The sequence below is a fragment of the Microchirus variegatus genome (assembly GCF_963457635.1).
Source record: "Microchirus variegatus genome assembly, chromosome: 19".
NCBI lineage: Eukaryota > Metazoa > Chordata > Actinopteri > Pleuronectiformes > Soleidae > Microchirus > Microchirus variegatus.
In genome coordinates this window covers 12,865,556-12,887,701 of record NC_139820.1, presented here as the reverse complement: position 1 = coordinate 12,887,701, position 22,146 = coordinate 12,865,556, and the positions used below count along the sequence as shown (strand labels likewise).

The window sequence follows — 22,146 nt, the reverse complement described above, 5'->3', positions numbered from 1 at the left end:
GGCAATTCAAATGATTATTCTCCCCAATGATGTACTTGTCTCAAACCCTGCCAGTCAATATACCCACATTTTATTGGATGAAATAAAGTAATTTCCACAAAAGACCACAAACCAGGTAAATATAACCCCCTAAACATGTTAAGCGTTAACAAAGAAAACAACAACATCAACATCTGTAAATCATTTGAACTACAGTAGTTAGATTAGCAGAATTTGCATTAACAATGATATCAAAGACGTTCCTTTGCTATTACCACAGTCATTACTTATATTTGCACGTTGTGACGAAAGGAAAATCATCTGTACACGTCATATATATAAATTCCGGGATTCGATCTTAACAGGCTGTGCGCGCTCCCGCGGAATGAATGAGTTTCTCATAGACAATTTTTGGCAGCACACCGGAAACCCTAAACAAGAACGAGGCAGAATTTCCCAGCATTCAATTGGGCATCATGGCGGACGGCAGAGAGAAAGCGCTACAGGATTACAGGAAAAAATTACTCGAACATAAAGAAGTTGACGGGCGGTTAAAAGAATGTATGTGGCAGTTTAACACGCGCCTTTATTGTGTTGTAGAAATACGCACGTTATGCCTTAAATAGCTGTCTTTTTATTGGATAGTAAGCTCCAGTTAGCCGGATAGGTAGTTACTGCTTTGTCATGCAGTTAGCATCTCCATAGAAATTAATGGATGTGAAGCGGTCACCGCTAGTAATGCTAGCTTAACTAGCTTAAATAGTCAAGAAATGGTTAACGACTTCAAATATTCAGTCGTCCACAGTCTTTCTATGCATAACTTTTATTTCTGCGACATACTTGCAATTGAAAGTTTCAGGTACATCTGAGCGAAGCTAACCAGCCTGCTAACGTTAGTTCAGACAGTGGACGGTTTGAATGACTGTATCATCATCATCGAGTTGTTTGTGACTCTGTTAAACGTTTGTTTTCCAGTAAGAGAGCAGCTGAGGGAACAAACCAAACAGTACGAGAAGTCGGAGAACGATCTGAAGGCTCTGCAGAGTGTCGGACAGGTAACGAGACAGTGTGTCAGATCTGTGGAGCGAATCTCATTCTGATACTCGTTCGATTTAATCCTAAAGAAATTACTGTTTAAAACAAAAGTTCCTAAATAATGTAACAAAAAAAACATGATGCCTCAGCATGTCATTTCTTGTTTGAACTCAAGTGTGCAGTAAACAAAATCAAATTTGAGTCAGTCAACTGGAATTTCATTCATGGAATTTCCTCACTTTTATGCATTTCTAACCATGTTGAGACATTTTTACCTAAACATTTGATGTTAAAATGAATTTGGATGTGTTTAGAGATGAAACGATGAATCAATTATTAATCAATTACTAAATTAATCAGCAACTATTTTGATAATCGATAATCAGTTTGAAGCTTTTTTCATTATTAAAACAAGATTTCTGATAGTTTTAGCTTCTTAAATGTGAATATTTTCTTGGTATCTTTGCTCCATATAACTAAGAAATCATTAAAACTGAATCATTTTGGTTTGTGAACAAATAATTGAGAAAATAATCGACAACGAAAATAATCGTTAGTTGCAGCTCTAGATGTGTTAAAATGTGAGGACAACATCAATGATACAAGGGTTTAGGGCTGGGCGGTATGACCAAAAATATATATCGCAATATTTTTCAAAATTCTAACAGTTTCGCGATATATGATGGTATTTTTCTTTTCATGCGTAATGTTCACCGTATTTTCTACTGGTTGAAAACAGAATTACTGCAGTAGATTAAATTAGGATGGTCTATTTTACTGTCATGAATACTGTAGAATAACACTAGTACAGGTTCGCATGGCCCCAGAAAATGATGCTGTTTACAAAGAAAAGCTACTCATGATTCTAATGAAGTGAGGAATCGGAATGCAAAGACAATTGCAGTTAAAATACAGAACTTTGACTGTGCAAATCAACATCTTTTGTAACAATTCCCCGTTTTACCTGCTGATGTGGAGGGTGCCGACCTTAACGTCATGCATTCTTGAATTTCCAAGACATGCTTACTAGGGCTGTCAAAATTGTTCAAAAATGATATACGAATATTTCCTCTAAAACAAACGCATATTTGAATATATTCACATAGTATTTGCATTACGCATCTGGGGTGCGTTGCATCCGCTGCATCTGGGGGCTTTCAATCAGCCAGACTGTCAGGCGATTACAGCATGACGTCAATAACAGGACAAGCTAATACAACGAGACATAACTACCTGTAGATGTAGTTTATTTAAGGTTAAACATATTTCACAACATAGTACCTACAGACAAATAAGTTAATGAACTAATGACCAAAACCGCAGACCTCACTCTCGCTCTCTCGCCTGCCCCACCGCGCTTCTCTGCACATACTGGTTTAAATGAAAAACAAACAAATGCTGAGTGTAAAAGTTTTGTGCAAGCGATTTAAGGTCCCGACTCTTGTCCCAAATATGACAGGCTTCATTCAGTGAATGAAACACATTTATGAAACGTTTACATGCAGAGCGCCCACTCTCAAAGAAGACAGCCGCATTGCGGCTGCACGAATGTTGTGTAATCAAATACACCGGTATGGCGGTATATTAAAAATTCATATTATAACGAAAATATAAACAGGTATTCAGTGTGAACCTGTATACCGCCCAGCACTACAATGGTTACAGTTTTTGTGTCACTGATTAGTACAGTATTTGTCCAATTCTAACTGCTTTGTTTTCCTTCAGATTGTTGGAGAAGTGCTCAAACAGCTGACTGAAGAGAAGTGTAAGTTTTTTTTGTGGACCTCTCTTTTGTAGAACTCTATGGATACCCATGTCATGCCACAGGGTGTAGCATAAAAATTATTGAGATTCACTTACACTCTCGCTGCACCTGCTAACTGATAGCAAACATGCTAAATGCACTGAATACTACCAAGAACCGGAAGCCCCTCCTGTTATTATTAAGCGGTGTTGACAAACATTATTAATAATCAACAACAAAATTAACAAATATTCACAGTCAAAATATTAAAATAATAAAATGATAAAAACTTGGTACACTTGTTAATCATGTCAGGACTAGGGATGTAATGATGCATCGTGACACAATTATAAAATCGGTACAAATGCGTGACGATTCGCACCGGTTGACAGAAAAAATAATTTGCGAATGCGAAAGAAGTAGGATAAGTTTTTTTTTTTAGAAATAGGTTACGTTGTCTTAAAAAAGTCACTGGTTGGTGACTTACGTCACTACGTAGGTACGGGGCACAGGACGAGGGAAGACAAGTGAGAAACAGCCACTGTTTCAATGTTATTCCACCTCCACAGTCTTTCTCTCTTGGACGCCATTGCTCACTGTAGCCAAAAGCACAACAACCTTGCGTAGCGACCCCTACTGATCTGGCGGGAAATTGCAGTGCTTATCTGTAACCATGACGGAGAAGTATGAAGGCTCGAGGGGTCTCAGTGGTTACGCGGGCGGATAACGCGTTACGCAGTCGGTGAAGTATAATGTGGCCTTTACTTGTGAGAGTGTTTCTAAAGAAAGGAGATATTTTTCTTGTATTTTGTTGTTTAAAATGACCATGTAAGTTGCACTTTTTATAAGAGGACACAAACTGTTTTACAGAGTTTCTGTAAAGAAAGCACCTCTTAGATTTTTTTCCTAACAATAAAAGACAATTTTATTTGGTCATAGTTTGTCTGTAGCTTATTTTGATAAAAAAAAAAAAATCGTACCAGTGAGAAAATCGTAACGTGAACAAAAAATCATGAACCGTATCAATACATGAGTTGAGTTTATCATTGCATCCCTTGTCAGGACGGTCCAAAAAGTCAGATGTAGCGTTGCCGTAACTCCTACAGGAAGGCCACCGTCTTGGGCTGAACAGCCATTTTGACTATTTCACACCAATGCTACAAAATCTATCTAGTCCTACAGTTTTTGAGCGATCACCTCCAAACTTGGTGAGGCTGCTGTGGACCAGTTGAGGAACGGAATAATCTGGAAGGTGTTTTAAGATATCACATGGCGCACAAGATGGGGGGCGGCAAATTTAGCGAAAATTCCGCACTTTCCCAACACACAACGAAACTCTTATAACTTTGAGATGGAAGGTCAAGTCGGAACCAAACTTACCGTGATTGATGATGGGTAGTTGCTGAAGACACCTATGCAAAAACGATCAAGTTTAATAACGTCGCCTCCTGGTGGTGATGGAAAATATACAAAATAAAAACGTTTATTTACGGAATAATTTCTGGAATAACTTACAGAGATCGTCGTATCCAACTCAAAATGAGTGAAAACACATGGTAGATGATGCGTGTTGAATATGATATCGGTGTTGCAATGTTCACGGTGCAAAGTTGGATTTTTGCGACAAAAAAACAAACTGTTAGGGCAGACGATATGACACTACTTGAACGAACTTGTTGTAGCGCTTTTGTGTGATCACCTTCAAACTTGGTGGGGTCACTGTGGACAAGTTGAGGATCGAAATTTAGCGAATGATTTTTGAAAGGTTGCATGCTGTACGAGATAATTGGCGCCAAAGTTGGTGAACATTACGATTTTGAAAGAAACTCTTATAACTTTGTGATGGAAGGTCTGATCCGAACCAAACTTGCTGTGGTTCATGATCCATAGTTGTTAAAGACGACTATAAAAAAACGTCCAAGTTCAAAAACAGCGCCTCCTGGTGGTTAAAGATTATAAACAAAAACGAAGTATATTTGTGATGATAACTTTGTGAATCTTTTTTGCGATTTGAACCAAACATCCTTGGATTGATGATAATCCGACACTGAAGATGTCTATATGAAAAAAAATATTCACTTGCGAAAATAGCGCACCCTGGTGACGGCAGACAGAATTACATTTGGTATTTGGACGAACTTGTCATAGAGCTTTTGACCTATCACCTTGTTATCACCTAACAACTTGGTGAGGTTAGTGTTGACCAGTCGAGAATCGAAACTTATTGAAGGTTTTTTTTTCTTTATGTAATTATTTACTTTTTAATTGAAGGTTTTTTCAAGTGTACAAGATGGAGGGAGCCAAAGTTGTAAAAAATTCCTATTTTTCTAAATAGACAACGAAACTTATAACTTCGCGATGGAAAGTCCAATGTCCTTCCTTGGATTGATGCCCTGGAGATGTCTATATGAAAATATTCAATTTCTAAAACAGGGCCCCCTGATGATGGCAGACTATGCCAATTACTGTGCAACAGAAAAACAAACTGTTATAACTTTGCAAATCCTGTTCCAATCTGAACCAAACTTCCTTGGATTTATTACAGTCCGACCCTGAAGAAGTCTATATGAAAATATTCGAAAAACGGGGCCCCCTGGTTGCTGGAGATGACATTACATTTCACACTTCTTTATGCTTCTATAACAAGGATTGTTGTATCCACCTAATAGGTGATATGTGAGACCACAGACCTGCCCTGAACATGTCAGCAAAAGACAACCTCCTGAAACACCCGAAACAGGAAGTTAAATGTTACTTTGCTGTACATTGCCCAATCTCCACGCAACATGATATGTGAGTCAAGGGAAATTCCCTGAACACACCTCTGACCCAACAGGAAGTCAGCCATTTTAAACAGGAAGTGCTCTCTGACTTAACCGTACATTGACCGATCTGCACGGAATTTGATATGTGAGGCCACGGACCCGCCACGGACCCGCCCCAAACATGTCTGCAAAATGTGTCCTCCCAACAGGAAGTGGAACACACTTAACAGGAAGTAAAACATTAATCTCCCTCCACAGCCCGACATGCGCAAGGATAGCGCTGATAATAACGAATACCTCGGACAGAGAAAGAACAGGAGAGGAGCTCAATACGCACGTGTAGAGATTGGCGCAAGACGGCTGGCACGACGGCTGGCGCGCTTCAAGCTCGAACCCTTTAATACCGCTTGCGGTACTAGTTATAAATGTTTTTTGTCTCTGTGTCTTTTTGTAGTTATTGTCAAGGCTACCAATGGGCCCCGATATGTGGTGGGATGTCGTAGACAGGTAAGTACTGAACCAGCACTCATGGTTTCAACCATTATATTAGAGATCAACCTGCTCTAAACCAGTAAACACACTTGGTAGCTAAATTACATCAGTCAGTATCTAAATTCGCATTGTACTGATTAAAATGTAAAAATAACTGTTTACCATTAAAATCATTGATCATAGTTGGACAAGTCACAGCTGAAGCCAGGCACCAGAGTGGCTCTGGACATGACCACTCTTACTATAATGAGGTAAGCTGGACAACTTGGTATCGGTGAAAGGGTATCAGAATCCAAGTCCAAAAGGACACTTGTTGAACTTTGAACTGAATTATTGAATTTCCCCATAAAAGCAGAGTAATATTGTGGTTTTATTTTCCTCCAACCATGGGAAATTGAAAACAGATTTTATTGGTCTGCATCTGCCTTACTTCCCTTCATGTGCATGTTAGAAATAATTTACCTGCAGTGTCAGTTTCTCAGATCCTCATCCATCCCTTTAGTGATGAGCTGAATTAATTTAGCCCAGTACTAAATCACTCAAATGGATATTGAAAAAAGTTAAATCAGATACACATCCTAAATTTCATAGAAATGCTTAAATACCATTCTGCAGTAGTAATTAGATGGAAGAATAAGCAAAATAGCACAATGAATTCGTGAGCATTTAAAAAACAAAGTACATTCATCATGCTATTGATTTTTTTCCTTTATAGGAGCATAATACATTTTCTACATAATGTAGGATTTATGGCTATAAAAGTAACTGTCTGTACTCCATGCAGACTAACAATAGTGTTGAAGCCCTCCTTAAACACCAAAGGAGAGTTACAAGTAATGCTCTAATCTTTGTGTACATATGTCCATCCTGCAGAAACTTTATTTAAACAGCATGTCCTTGATGTCGATGTTTACCACAGCTAGTGATGATGAATTTAGGCTAACTATGTTTTTCCTGTTCTTCCGAAGGTACCTTCCCAGAGAGGTAGATCCTCTGGTGTACAACATGTCCCACGAAGACCCTGGCAGCGTCTCCTACTCTGAGATTGGAGGCCTGTCTGAACAGATCCGTGAACTTAGAGAGGTACAACTTTGGCTTTGTTTGGCAGTTTGTCTTGCAGGTGATCAGAAGCTCTCGTGATATGTGTTTGCAGTTGTATTTTGTGTTCATATATCACTTTTGTAGTTTTCAAAGCTAGGAGTGTAACGGTTCACCAAACCCACAAAACTTTGGTTTTTGACTTGCGGTTCGGTTTAAACCTCAGATTAAAAAAAATATACTGAAAAACCTTTTGGGAAACTTTCAGAAAAAATTTCTGGATTTTATTAAATGATTGTTGCATTGCAATATCAAGTGTATGAACATTACTTTTATCAAATAAACACTATAAACACTACTTCTATTAATCTCTTAACTATCCAGGAATAAAAATAAAACATTTGTCTTGGAACCAGTCTACATTGTCTAAATAAATAAAAATTTTACTTACACTAGTCTGAGCTATAACAAAAATAAATGCGAAGCATGTGCGTGTGTGTCTGTGTTACTCGCATAGCTCTCGAACTCGGTCTACGGGCATGAGTAAGTGCAAAGTTCTGATGTTCTGTGGATAAATGATGCAAAAGATAGCAGTAAAAGAAGCACACACTGTCTTTCGCTGCTCTGCTCCCACACAGCGCCATGAAGCTGAGGCAGCTGGCGAGCGCAACCGAGGTTTGAGAAGATAGAATGAGCTTTTGAACCGAGGTTTTCGATTCAGAACCGTTACACCCCTACTCAAATCGCTTAACTCTCTATTAAAAAATACAGTGGTATCCCGTAAAACTGTTGAAATTTTGCAAGATAAATGTTTGGTCATACCACCCAGCACTTTGTTCTACCTTCTGAGCTGTGGTAAATGTTGACTTCTTTCCATTGAGAGGGTAATAGTGCTGTTGCTGTTCTGTGGCAGGTGATTGAGCTGCCTCTGACCAACCCTGAGCTATTCCAGAGGGTAGGGATCATTCCCCCTAAAGGTTGTCTGCTCTATGGGCCTCCAGGTAAGTGGCTCACTCTCATCTCTTTTTGGGCTACTTCTATGACTTCCTATTTGCACCAAGAGATTTTTTAATCATATTTGTCAATCTTTCATTTTATTCACTTGAATCCTTTGATACAAATTCTAAACAGAGATTTCACTCTGAAACAGGCACTGGGAAGACTCTTCTTGCCAGAGCAGTTGCCAGTCAGCTCGACTGCAACTTCCTCAAGGTGACTACAGGCTCCATGCTCTGTGTTTACCACCACACTGCAGTGCATTCGGTCAGTTGACGCTATCTCTCTGTGTGTTTTATATGCTGCAGGTAGTGTCCAGCTCCATTGTGGACAAGTACATTGGTGAAAGTGCCAGGCTGATCAGAGAGATGTTCAACTATGCCAGGGACCATCAGCCATGCATCATCTTCATGGATGAAATTGATGCCATCGGTGAGTGATTCCGACTCCAGTGTTGCTTCCCTCAGGTGAACCTCATATTCGGTCTAGTTGTTAACTTGTCAGACTATGCTTTTGATTCTGACACACACGGGCCACAATCGGGGATTTTATCTTTAGGCCACATCGCCCAGCCCTAGTCTGGTCAAAACCAATCAAAGTCAGATTTTATTTTTAGGGCAAAATCTGGAATTTTATTTTTAGGCCACATCGCCCAGCCCTAGTCTGGTCAAAACCAATCAATGTCAGTGAAGTAGCTGGTATAAAATTGATTTTCCTATTCACTGTTCCCTGTGTGTGTGCAGCATTCATGAGAGTAGCAGCGAATGAGGCACATTGGATGATAACTAAAGATGAAGAGGTCTAGGACTAGGCCTAAAGCAGGTGTGTAGTCTACGTGATACGTAGTTATAGGGCCATGCCATAATACGATCAGGTGTGCCTCATGGGAATCATGGAGATCTGCAGATTTTTTCGCGGTTGGGTAAACCTCGCAGCAGTTTTAGTGCCTCTACCACAAGTCTTCGTTTCACTTGGAGCATCGTCCGTTATTTTAGCTGATGTGCAGGTATGGACTGGCCATCGGACGTACCGGGTGGGAACGATGGTGGACTGACGCATGTTTTTGGGCCAGTCTGGGGATGTCACAATTTGATTAATAAAGTATAACGGCGGCACTGTTTACCAGTTAGCTGCGTTAGCTCCTTGAGTGTCGTTTACAGTGGAACTGGATCGGTCTGTTTATTACAGGAAAAGAGCAGCGCTACAAATAACCAGTGTACATGTATACTGCGTACGTGTGCCTCTGTTTTTAAAGTTTAGTGTTACTTTAAAGACTCATTAATAATCGGGAGTCAAGTAAACATGACACGTGTGTCATGCGTTAACATTAACGGAGTGTAGTGCCCAGCACTATATATTAAAAATCATTTTTTTATGATTTTTTTGTTTTCGTGTAATATTCGTGAAACATTTAGGTAACCACTAGGGCTTTTTTTTTTTTACAATTACAAGCTTTGTGATTTTTTAGCTTCTTAAATGTGAATATTGTCTGGTTTCTTTGTTCAGTTTGACAATTAAAAAAAAAAAGAAAAAATCATTAAAACTAGGTTCCAGGTTTGATAAACACTGATCAACATTTTAAATATATTTTATGGCCATCTCTCCTAAGATGAAAATCTCTGTGAGTAGTGAAAGCGCATTTAAATTTTTTTCAAACATGGTTTAACTTTCTTCCATGTAGACTACTGCACTTTATTTCAATTTTTGAAACAATACAATGGCGTTGCGTCCTGGTAGGTGCACCATATATATTTTCCTTTTTTTTTGTCCTATAAATATATATCTTTCCGTATGCTGTAAAATGGTTTAAAAAATTGAAATCGGCTAAAATCGGTATCGGCAGGTCAAACTTCTTGAAAAGTCGGAATCAGCCTCAAAAATGGCAATCGGTGCATCCCTATTTTCAACATTAGCCTGACCGATCTGATCCTCCCATTAGCGTGCACGTTGGCCTCAGCTGCTGTGTTTGTCTTTTTTGGTCTGCCGTGGGACGACCTCCGGAGCCGCATCATCAGCACCAAGAATGTTCCAGACTTCATTGTGAAGGCTGGTGTTATTTATTTTAACACTATTTTTAATTCTGGACCCACTGCTGCTGTTTCTCATCTCCTTTGTTGGCCTTGGCCTCACAGGAGTATAAATTGGGCTTCACTGTCTGCTTGCTTATGGGCCGGAGCACGAGTCAAACCACAAAATTTGAAAATAGTTTGATGAGACTCGGCCAACCATCTGGCTCTGGCTCAGAAAATGGCAAGTCAACAACTTTAAGAACAGGATAAACCTGATCTCCGGCTTTGTCATTCCCCATATTGAGGTCAATACCACCAATCGGAAAACATGCTCGAACAGCAATGGGGACAGTGCCAGATTTTCATTTTGAATCACCAAGGACACAATGGAGAGGCGCAGGCAAAAACCCATTTCAATACCTTGCACTACTGCACTGGTTTCACAGGCTGACCTAGCATTGAAGGGAAGCACAGAAGAAAGAATCAGCAGGTGGTGTCCTGCAGCACTCTCACTGGCCATTGATCCTCTGCCATACCAGTGAGAGAGACCAATGCTTTGAAAACAAATGGTTTGAAACATTAATTGGGCACTACAGTGCTAATAAGTAAGTAAAAAGTAGAAGACTGGACAGGAGCGATTGTAAAAGACTGCACGCCGGTTGACGCATGCGCACTCAATTCTAGATTCGCAGGATAGCATTTAGGACAATATCAAAACTTAGACCAGGGGTGTCCAACAAATTTTTGTTCAGGGGCCACATACAGCACAATTTGATCTCATGAACAACAAGAACTTTGTGTATGAAGAATTATGAAGAATTTAAGTGTCTTTTTACCAAACATGAAATTTCTTGGGAAATATACGTGAAATGTCAACAATATAAATTGTGTGCATTTTATCAGGCCAAATCACCAAGGTATGTAAACTTTTGATTTGGATAGTTTGTGTTGTAATTATGATTTAAAAAGAGTAAATACAGTAGTTGAATAAATGGCTTCAGCCAACCACTAATCATGTGTGAAAGAAAAGTTTTTGTTATCATTCATATTCTCTGAAAAATGGCCAAGAAATCCTAAATTCTGCCAGGGTATGTAAACTTATGAGCACAATTGTCCTCTGTTCAGGTTTTCTGCCCTCTCTCAGTATCCCCATCACATGTCAATTTTTTATTAACTGCAGGCACGCATACACACGGTCTATTTAGCGTTGGAACGTCATTAAGCACCGTCCTCCTGTGGAAAACTATCAAAGAGGGTTAAGGGTTAAGCTTGATTTCATCACTTGTAATTTGCCGTCTCCCTGGCAACCTTGTGTTTGACACTAGGATCGAAACGAGCACAATGACTGGTCTTAGTCGTCGTCGAGAGACGCAGGGCTGGAGAGACTGCGAGTGAGCAGAGCTGGCGCTTATGTTTAAGTTTTGGTCTCATGGTAACGTTACTAGTAGCGTAGTAGAGTTGAAGAGGACTGTGATTTTCATTACATTTCGGGAGTCTGCTGCCTCCACAGCTTCTCTTTTTCTCCTCTCTGCCGTGTGTGAGCACTGCATGCAGAGCTTTCACTGCTGCTGATTGGCTGTTACTGTGTGTAATCAGATGGTGCTGTGTGTGGGACAATGCTGAAGACAGAGTAGTGACTGCAGGTAGAGAGTCAAGGCTGTAGCAGAGCCAAAATAAACCAGTTTTAAATTGATCTATAATCGGCTGTCAGATTATTTAAAAAAAAAAAAAAGCCAATTTTCGTCAAAATGCCAAATATTGGTGCCGATAATCGGCCAGGCCAATAATGGGTCGATCCCTAGTGAAAACATGCCATTACATTATTTCTTTTAAGGAGAAAGAATTCAACAATATAAGTAAAGTATGAACTTTATATTATTAAAGCGAAACTAGACCAGAAGTTCCAATTAACGCTGTTTTTTAGTGTATCTGCGTCATTACCTTGTTTATGAAGCCCTGAAATTTCAAAACAAACAGTTCAGCGATTGCTGAGAACGCTGTGTTTTATTGTAATCTCTGGCTCAGCGAGATCTCTGAAAATTCCGTTATAGTTACGTAAACAGCGGTTCTCCGGAACAGCAGATCGTCCTGCTCCGGGCACTAGTCCGGGCACATCCGGTTGCGTACATTGAACTGCAGAAGAAGAATAACGTCCGCTGTGGAGGTGTTTTACGAGCGACAGTGTCTTCCGACTCTGGGTTTGACTCCGGGTCTAAGTCATAAAAGGGACTGAAGCCGCAGTGGGAGTCGTGACGAAGCAATTTTTAAACACTGTTAAAACAATGTTTTGATAATGAGGAGCAGTGCATCCACCGTTCCAAAAGGGGGAGCTGCGCTTCTGAGAGCGGGTGTGCCGAAGGTCACTTCCGGGGTACTGGCCAATCACAACACAGTCTGTCTTCTCAGGTGAGATTTATGTCTGAAATAACGTGGCTCACAAGTTCTTCAAAAAGGACAGATTTCTATCGGCTCGTTTCCAGAAACTAGGAGGTTTTTGACCATATAAACAAGTTAATATATGCAAGTAGACCTCCATAACTAACATATGTGCAACAGGACCACTCTATGTGATTAATTAATGTTAATAAAATAAAATACAGAAGCAGGGGTCAGATATTGAAGGGTCATAAGAGGGAGGGGAGATGAGGTCGCTGGTTGATGCCGCATTGTCAACAAGAAAAGCAGAGGTTAGCCCAACACTTGTTGAGTGTTAGCGATTTTCACACAGACTTGCATTCAAATAGTTCTCTTGCCAACAAGTGGAGTTGCTCCCTGGTGGTTATTCAGTATATTCTTTTCATGTTTTGTTGCAGAATGGACCTGGGAGACTACATGTAATTTTCATGTGGTCTTTGATCGGGAGCTGGAACCTTGTGTGCTCAATTGTTCTAAATGTCCTCTGTCATGTGTTTGGGTTCCTGCAGGCGGCCGTCGTTTCTCTGAGGGAACCTCTGCAGACAGAGAGATCCAAAGGACTCTGATGGAGGTAACAGTCGCACATGTGGTACAATATACATCACAACAGCCAACTCTACAAGGTCCCACACTTTACTTTGCATGTCAGGACAAAAGAGATGAAATCCAAGTAGCTGGCTGCACGTGTGCAACATACATAAGCAGAGTAGATAAGCAATAGGCATTCAAGGTATGCATGCTCCTGAGTCTGTGTAGTTGAATAATAAATTGAAAGGGCTGTGTTCAAAATAATAGTCCAATCCCCTGACCTGAATCTGAAAACTTGTGGGGTGACATCAAAAATGAGGCAAAACCAAGAAATACATGTGTTGGAATACCTGTTCATAGGTGCAACAAGTTGGTCGACTCCATGCACCACAGATGTGAAGCAGTTCTGAGTGGTTATACAACTAAATAATACTCCACAATTTATGTTGGCAGTTTAAAGGTAAATACTTTGGGCTGAGTATCATAAAAGATCTCTGCACAACACAATCTCTGATGCATGTTTTTTTTGAATGGGTCCCTGAGGGCTTACGGACGGGAAAACTGTAAGACTGTATGTAAAGTTACATAGAGTATACACAAATGAAGAACGAAAGATAAACACTGTTCCATATTATCTTCCATTACTAGTATCCGCAACACCAGAAATCTAACTTCGATTTACATTAACACCTTTGTATGATCATTTAAAAACATTGTGTGGGGATACGGACAGGACACAACAGGTCAACAGGACACAAGAGGTCAAAAAGACTGATACTTCAGGGACTTGTCAAAGCCTTTTGAAACACATTTTTTCACCAATACCAGTTAAATAAAGCCTAAACTTACTACCTACTAGCATTTGCAACACCAGAAAACTAACTTTGATTTGCAGTAACACCTTGTGTCATTTATTGCAAGGTGATGATAACACCTTGCTCTTGTTTTATGTGGAGGGAAAGTTTCACTGTAGATGCCACTGTGTCAGAGTAAATGCACATGGAACACAGCATAAATGATTTTTTCCTCTCACTTTAAAATATTGCATTTTAAAGTAAATGTCACATTTAAAATATGCAGTAGGAGCCTGAAAACGCATGGAGGCCATGTAACAACAAGTGGACATGAGCTGTGCTAAGTCTGATGCTACTGAAGTGAAGTTTCTAGGTGTCTCTCGTTTGGCACAGTTTGGCACCATCTGTGCCATTTGAGATTTCTTGGGTACCAAATTATTAAAACCCATTAATTTTATTTACATGTCACTATTGGTCTAAAAAGAACTAGTTGTGAGAAAAAAACTCGCTGTAAATCGATGCTCCCAGAGAGGAGCGTAATATCTCTGAGACTCTGAACCATTATACAGTTACACAGCGCCATAGCTCTGGCTTACCTCAGGTGCTGGTCTCAAAATGTGTGTGAATCACTTCATTAGCGAGTCAAAAGGACATAAATGCGTATGATACATTTGTGCGGATATTCGCTCTTCTCTATTCAGAACGATCTAATATCGTTCTGTAATGATCGATCAGACCGGGATTTGTCCGCAAACCATACTGGAAAGTGTAGTTCTTCATTTGAGGCGGTTTTGTTCCGGTGGAAATAACTTGTTTTGATAAACTGCAAAGGTAAGACAACATTTCTGATTGTATTTCTTGAAAGTGAGTTGTTTTGCTCTTATTTTGGAGTGATAAAAATGGTACCGTTGGAATCTGTGGATTCCCCGCTGTCCAATCGGCATATTTTTTCTTTAGTTTACATAATCACGCTGATGCTCCGCTGCTGCTTTTCAATGTGTGCGCTGTAAGGTTTTTTTTTTCTTTGCTCCTGCAGGTTTGATCCATCTATGTTTTAACTGTTTCGTGAACATAATAATGGTTTATATGTGCTTTTAGCTGAGTTTCTGACCTTTCTGTGGGTATGCAGCATGTCTGTGCTAAAGTTAAACAAGGTTTAATGACGTTTTTGTCGCTGCGTGTGGCACTGCCCCCGGTACTTGGGGCGTCCGTGAAGAAGAGGTTAAGTGGGTAAAAGTAAAAAATGTCCCTGCTGGCCAAAAAACTTGGTATATCTGCAAAAAATGGTAATAAATAGTTAACATTATAGTTAACTCTAGTTGACATATGACTGCTTGTACAAACCATGTTTGTAGCAACCATATTTGGGATGTTGGGTGCAATGGTTAGAATGTGATAAAACTGAGTCCGAGTCAGCTGTGAGCAAGGTAAGCCTCAGTGTCAGTGCCCATTCCTACGAAAACAAGTTAAGGAAAAGTTTTTTATTTCAGCTTTTTATCCACACTGAATGGTAATTTTAGGATCAAAATCCTAGAGTGGAGAAAATCTCTAAAGGCCACCCTTGCCTTTTCATGTACACAACCAATACGCTACTTTAGGAAAACAATGAGTTCATCGTCCCACCACTCTCTTGATTGATTATCGAACTATTTGGTGACTAAATAAGTAGTTAATTAAAGGCAGGTAATAATTGGTTTATGTGACATGTGTCCAACATCAGCTGCTGAACCAGATGGACGGCTTCGACACGCTGCACAGAGTCAAGATGATAATGGCCACCAACAGACCTGACACCCTGGACCCTGCTCTTCTGCGTCCTGGCAGACTGGACCGTAAAATCCGTAAGATCTCCTTCCTGTTCCCGTTCCATTAGTCTGTCTACTCTATCTGACCACACTTGACTAAACATCCTTCTTTGTTCTGCAGACATTGAGCTACCCAATGAACAGGCTCGTCTGGACATCCTCAAGATCCACTCAAGTCCCATCACCAAGCATGGAGAAATAGGTAAGAGAGCATCCCTCCATCCTCCTCTGCTATCCTGATGTGCTGGTGTGTAATTAGTCACTTCTATGGTTTCTCCAGCCTTTGTAATCACAGAATCGTCACACACCCCCTTTTCACCAAAGGGAACCTGGTACAAGTGTCCTTTTCCACGTCAGAGCTAGCATAGGAAAATGTCAGATTTTCTGACAGCTTTAGTGCTTGTGGTTACATTTTGGATATAACTTTTTCAAGTTCACCTGTGTGATATAATTGGACAATATCAGAGCATTGCCAATGAAGAAACCAATATATTTTGCGCTGTATTCGTCCACCAGTCTGTGCTAGACTTTGATGTTTCACTGTGCCGTGCATGTATTGCTGAGTTAGTTGAAGCTCGGGATGCTTGCGTTTTTTTTCTTTTTTGATGCTTTTTTTGATTAGAAAATACAAAAACAAAGTTTAGTTTTGACAAAGGAAGACAAGGAGAACATGACACTAATTGTCTGTGGCTGAACATCTTCACAATGACAGCGAAAGCACAGAGACTGCTGGTGTGTTGACTGTTAGCATTTTAAGCTAGCGATCTTTATGCTAACGTGTTAGCAGACTTCATCGTCTCAAAAACAACAAACAGATGGATTATTCAGCGGCTGAAAGAGAGCAGGACACACACGGTAGTTGTCTGAGATGATGACGTGACGCCAGTACCGCGCTATACTGTATTGGGTGAGTTTTCCTATACGTATATGTCCTGAGGGCTGTAGTCTCCTCCTTCGGCCATGATTCCAGCTTCGATAAAGTTTGAACATCAGGTTGTAGGCTACAGAGTGCGCCTGCGCGGCAACTTCAGCAGACGGAGACGCTGGAAAGGCTCACGGTGCCTACACCGCGGGCGCAGTTATTCACCGAGATAATAATTTTTTTTTTAAATAAAGACGGTAATTATTATCGTCAAAAATGTTATCGCGGTTTACCGTTACACCGTTAACCGTGACATCCCTAATTTATAGGATTCTCGATTTAAACTAATCTCTATTCAAAAAATTATACAATGCATAGTGTCTTAAGGCTAAGTATGGCATCAAAACTACAGTTTTTATAAGTTAATGTGATTTTTAAATAAACGGATTTCAATGATGTAATCACACAAAGGCAAACTTAAGACAAAAGCATTTATTCATTCAAAACAAATAAAAACTTACTTATTGTACAAAAAAATAACATGCTTTCAGGATGGGAATTACACATTTTATTGTGTCTATTTACGAGGTCCACGTGTCGAATTTTCTTTTTGCAGCAATGCAGTGGTGGAAAATATTCTACACTGTACTACTTAATTTTAGGCTCAAAAACATGGCTGTAAGGTCTATTATTGACCATCAAAGCAGCGATAATAAAAATGAGGGGCAAAAAAAGGAAGAAAAAAAAGCACAGTCTCTGCTGGCACGGGTGTTTCTACAGACGCCGACATGCGTCCCAAGGTGTCCACCAGAGTGCAGGATCTTGACTGGGTGAGATACCGTCTTCATTTGTGTAGCGCTTGTGTTGTGGCCCCCACCCCTGTCCTAAACATAAACGCAAGCTCATTCGCACTGAACACACACACACTTGGACACGCACAGCTACTGTAGAGAACAGCTGTTGTCACCATGTAGGCTAATGTTACAGGCGACTGACAACACACTCATCCTACAAAGCAGCCTTTGACGGACAGCGGCCGAAGCTCCATAGTTACCTTACCCACCCTCCCTCACCTATTCCATTCACAAAAACGGGCCGGTGACTCGTCCTCCTCAGTGTGCACCATCATCTGAGAGCACAGGGAGCCTGGACAGCAGGCTCACCTTTTCGTCCACAGCTTCTTGAGAGGGATAGACGGAGAGAGAGAGAAAAATGTGACTGCCTTCATTATGCGAAATCAACTTTTTAATAATTTTAATACTTTGAGACTCTGGAGACTCTGGAGGCCCTATATATAAGTAGATATTATTTATTTTAAATCCGATTACTCAATTCATCAAGGAATAATTGGTTGAATACATTTACAAAAAATTATTACAGGAATATTCGATAGCTGCAGCCCTAGTAAGCTACATTTAATCGGCTACATCAAAGTTTCCATTATCGAGTCCTGGAAGCATTAGCAACTGGATGCTTCCGGCTCAGATGCTGAATCATTGAGAATGTGCTGTTGTGGTACACCAGTTGTCCTTTACAGTGGTTACACTACACCATTGGTTCTCAGTGTGCGGCCCGCAGAAACATTTCTGGCGGCCCGCAATGAATTGGAGTTGATAGTTTTAATCCAGGAGGTACTAAGCTTGTTAAATGTTTATTGGACATTACCGGATACAGACCAATAAATGTAAACTGTAAAACTGCAATCTGGTCATTAAAATTATTACAAATGGGATTTCTTGCTGTTTTTTTCTTTTTTTTTCTTTGGCAGCCCTCAGTCCAACGTTGTGTTCCTAAATTAGCCCTCAGGTATCAAAACTTGAGCACTACACCATGTTGGCTTTTTGTTTACATTAAATTTTTTGCCTTTTTACGGGCTGTTTCACTCTCCGTCTGCCATCATGCCAGCTGAAATCTGGATTTGCGGTGTGCGTCTGTTAAAACAGTCCATGTGGAACAATGATCCCTGCGCTGAACAGACTGCACGAGATAGAATTAAACGTATACTCTAGGCAGAGTTTTTGCCGTTGAGTTACTCGAATCACTCGAGTAATGGGTGCAACCCTAATTTAACTAATATTTATTTTGACTGATTTGAAAATATTTTATCATGATAACTTTTTGGCTATTATGTACAAGCCCTACTTTCATCGATAGGCCAATTAATCGGGCCAATATCTGCTTTTTTAAATTTAATTATAAATATTCCGCTTTAGTTGATAATTATCTTTGCTTGTGCTCGTTTGCAGATTTTGAAGCCATTGTGAAACTGTCAGACGGCTTCAACGGAGCTGATCTCAGAAATGTGTGCACAGAAGCAGGTGAGAAGTGAATCGGACTTGTAGTTCCTGATCAGTCAGAATCCCTTTATCAATTTTGTGTGTTAACCTCTGTGTTGTGTGCTTGCAGGTCTTTTTGCCATCCGCTCTGATCGAGAGTATGTCACTCAGGAAGACTTCATGAAAGCTGTGAGGAAGGTGGCAGATTCAAAGAAGCTGGAGTCCAAGTTGGACTACAAACCTGTATAAAGCTTCTGTGTGTAAAAGTCCCTTTCTCTACCTAATGTTTTGGATTGCATTGTCATGGATTTGCTGTCTTCTGTGCTATGAGACCAGAGACAAGTTTTATGTCCAAACAACTTTGACTCCTTTACTTCAGATTCGTCTTGGTTTGACATCTCAGAACACTTGTGAAAAATAACTTCATGTCCTGAAATATATCACTCTGTCATAACATGTGTTGTACTGTCTTGTGTGTGTGCTTTGGAACTGGTTGAATGGATGGTGTGTCACTTCCTGTTTTTCCACTGGTGTTATGCTGTGATTCCCTGCTCTCTCTGCGATTATCTATTTACTGTTACGATCGATTAACTGAACAAGCACTCATTTTGTAAAAGTGGTTCTTACCTTTACCCGCTACTTTTACTTTAACTTTATGTTTCACGTCGAATCACAGATTCATGTACAGTTTGCTCAACTTGGAGTAGTTTCACCTGAAGTTAAGCGCATGCACCACAAGTCTAAAAAGACAGCATCAATGGAGCCCCGTTTCGTCGAGGAGAAGCGGAGGGTGATGTTCTTCACCCACTGGAATTAGAAATATTAATGTGCTCATACGGTGAGTTTGAGCAAGTTTTTAGAAGGAAGTGTAACACCGCTGCAGCAGCAAAAGAGAGGGAGACGGTGTGGGAGAACACTGCTGCTCGGGTAGATGCGTAAGTTTAAATGTCGTCCTTTGCACAATCACAATAATATTACAGAGGAAAACTGCTTGAATGGTAGACTATTAATTTATTTCATTTAGGTGTAATCCCGTGGGGGAGAAGCACACTTGGCAGCAGTTTAAATGAAACGTATAAACATTGTTCAAACAGGTAAGACCTCGGTATAATCTCATGGGATTACCTCATTTTGAGTTTTACATTGTAAAGTAAATATGAAGTGGCTGTTTGACTGTACAGTTGTTTTATCCCCAACATAATGCTGTTTTCACACATGCATCTCCGACTTTGTATAAAAACTCCCATTTGTAAAAAAAAAAAAAGGCAGCGACAAACGATATCTGCTTTTCTCCGAAAACTGAAGTTTTCTAAAATCTGAGTTTTTAGATAGAATAATTTTCAGATGCCGAAGCACCGCTTGTGTGTAAACGAAAGGCACAAACGCAGAGGAAAGTCTCCGTTTTTAAAAATACCCGTTCTAGTGTAAACGCAGCCTGAATGAGGAAATCAAATACCGTGCGTGGCTGAAAGAGGGCGGAGACAGAGAGAAACTCAGGGTATGTTGAGAAAAACCTGGTCCCAACCAGGTTAGGTTCAAAGAGCATGTTACCATGGTAACTGACTGAGAGCTTAAGTTATCTCTCTCTGTGAAACAGGCTAGAGTTACTCCTCTTTCTCTGGTTTGACTTGCCTCCCTTTGTGAAACGGAAAACTCAGTTTCCCTCATTTCAGGGTTAACAGACTCAGAGTTTTCACTAAACCTGCTTTGTGAAACAGACCCCAGGAGACACCCTTCTCTGGGCTTCTAGAAAGTCGGGGAGCCAAAGTCTCAAAAGCTCAATAAAATGGGCTGGACCTGACATGGTCTGCCATACCTTTTATTTGTGTTTTTTCTGTTAACTTTGACCCTAAGAAGCAATAATTGGAGGGTCTGCTCTGCCGGAAATATCTCAAAAAAAATTGTGGCCATTTTAGTGTATACACCCTTTATTTTTTATCAGAAAAATGCGGAAAAAAAATGTTTTTCCTCAAAATAACTCTTAAAACACATTTCTACATGATTTTGGCTCAATTTGATGCCAAAAAATTAGGCGTTTTTCTAACTTTTTCAATATTTTCATCTTTACATCATTGGTAGGTAACTATTCCCCCAAGTTATGACATGAGTCAATATGCCATTCTTTTCACCACACAGTATACTCATTCCACAGAAAAAAATATAAAAATCCAACCTAAATCAATAGATCTGTGGTGATTTCACTATTAGTTGGCGATCAAAAGGCTCGGAACTTTAGACTACTCTCAAAATTATGAGAAAAAAAAATGCTGCATATTTAGCATCATGGCACACACACACACAATCTTAGTAATGTGAATGTGTTTGGAACAACCAACCAATGGTTACCAACAGACTTTGAAGCTGCTCATCATTGTCCGTTAAGTCCAATGGGTAAATGCTGCAAAATGGAAATCATTCAATTATAAATAGACATCAATATTTCTCAGGAATTGTAGGTGCAATTTTATTTGAAAAAAGAAAAAGAATGATTTATAACATTCATATAACATGTATTTGCTGCCTGTTGCTGTTGTTACTCCAAATTGGAATGTACCATTTCTTTAAGAGATCGGTAATTGCGCTCCTGGAAGTGATTGTCGCTGATGTTGATAATTTTTTTCTGAGGTAAGTTATATTTTGTCTTACTTTCAACTCACTATCTTTGTTAATGTCTACAGATTAAGAGTTATAAAGCATACCAACTGTATGTGATAAGATCTAATTTAAGTCCTTTTATTTCCATATTTATGTTATTTGCATACATATTATCAATATCTGAGCTACCTAGCCTTATCTGTTAATTAGCAAGCTAATTACCTAATGCTATAACGGCTATATCACTAGTTGGGTAGCTTAAAGGAACACGCCACCTTATTTTGAGAAATTGCTTGTTTGTAGTCTACCCCTAGTTAGACAGGAAAATACATAGCATTCTCCTTTATGTGTTTGCAATGCCTAGTTTGACAGAGTAGGCTAATGTCATATTAATGGAAGTCTATGGTACCAAATAAAACAATTGACCAAAATGTTAAATTGGTATTTAATTCCCTCAGAGGAGAATAGTGGAGAGAAGCGGAGTGGAGTGGATTGGAGAGGAAACAGTATAGAGTACAGGATGGAGCCTACATTCTCAACCAAGCAGCTGGAGTGAAAGCTGCTCAGTACCAACTATACGGCTTGCATAATATGTCAGAAAACGCTGTGTTATGCTGGTTCTCTTCAGAAAACTGACAAATGAAGGCTACCCTTCCCTCCTATATGCTGTAACCAACAGAAAGGATGATGTCTCATACAGACTAGACAATGAGCTGCAACCACAATATGACTTTCTGGGGAAGAATCCTTTGTGGCACACACAATGTCGTGCGAAGTACACAAATCGTAAAACTGTTGACCAGAAGACGAAAA

At 39.9% G+C, this 22,146-nt stretch overlaps 1 protein-coding gene across 1 annotated transcript; it reads left to right on the top strand.

The window, feature by feature from the left end:
- The first annotated feature begins 442 nt into the window (after positions 1–442).
- Positions 443–19,176, top strand: psmc6 (proteasome 26S subunit, ATPase 6). Its single transcript, XM_083906477.1, has 14 exons — positions 443–540; positions 955–1,034; positions 2,740–2,779; positions 5,978–6,030; positions 6,199–6,266; positions 6,984–7,098; positions 7,967–8,054; positions 8,204–8,265; positions 8,358–8,481; positions 12,983–13,044; positions 15,516–15,636; positions 15,722–15,802; positions 18,709–18,780; positions 18,869–19,176. The coding sequence occupies exons 1-14, from the start codon at positions 456–458 to the stop codon at positions 18,985–18,987; spliced, it is 1,170 nt and encodes a 389-aa protein (XP_083762603.1). The 5' UTR covers positions 443–455; the 3' UTR covers positions 18,988–19,176.
- The last annotated feature ends 2,970 nt before the right edge of the window (positions 19,177–22,146 follow it).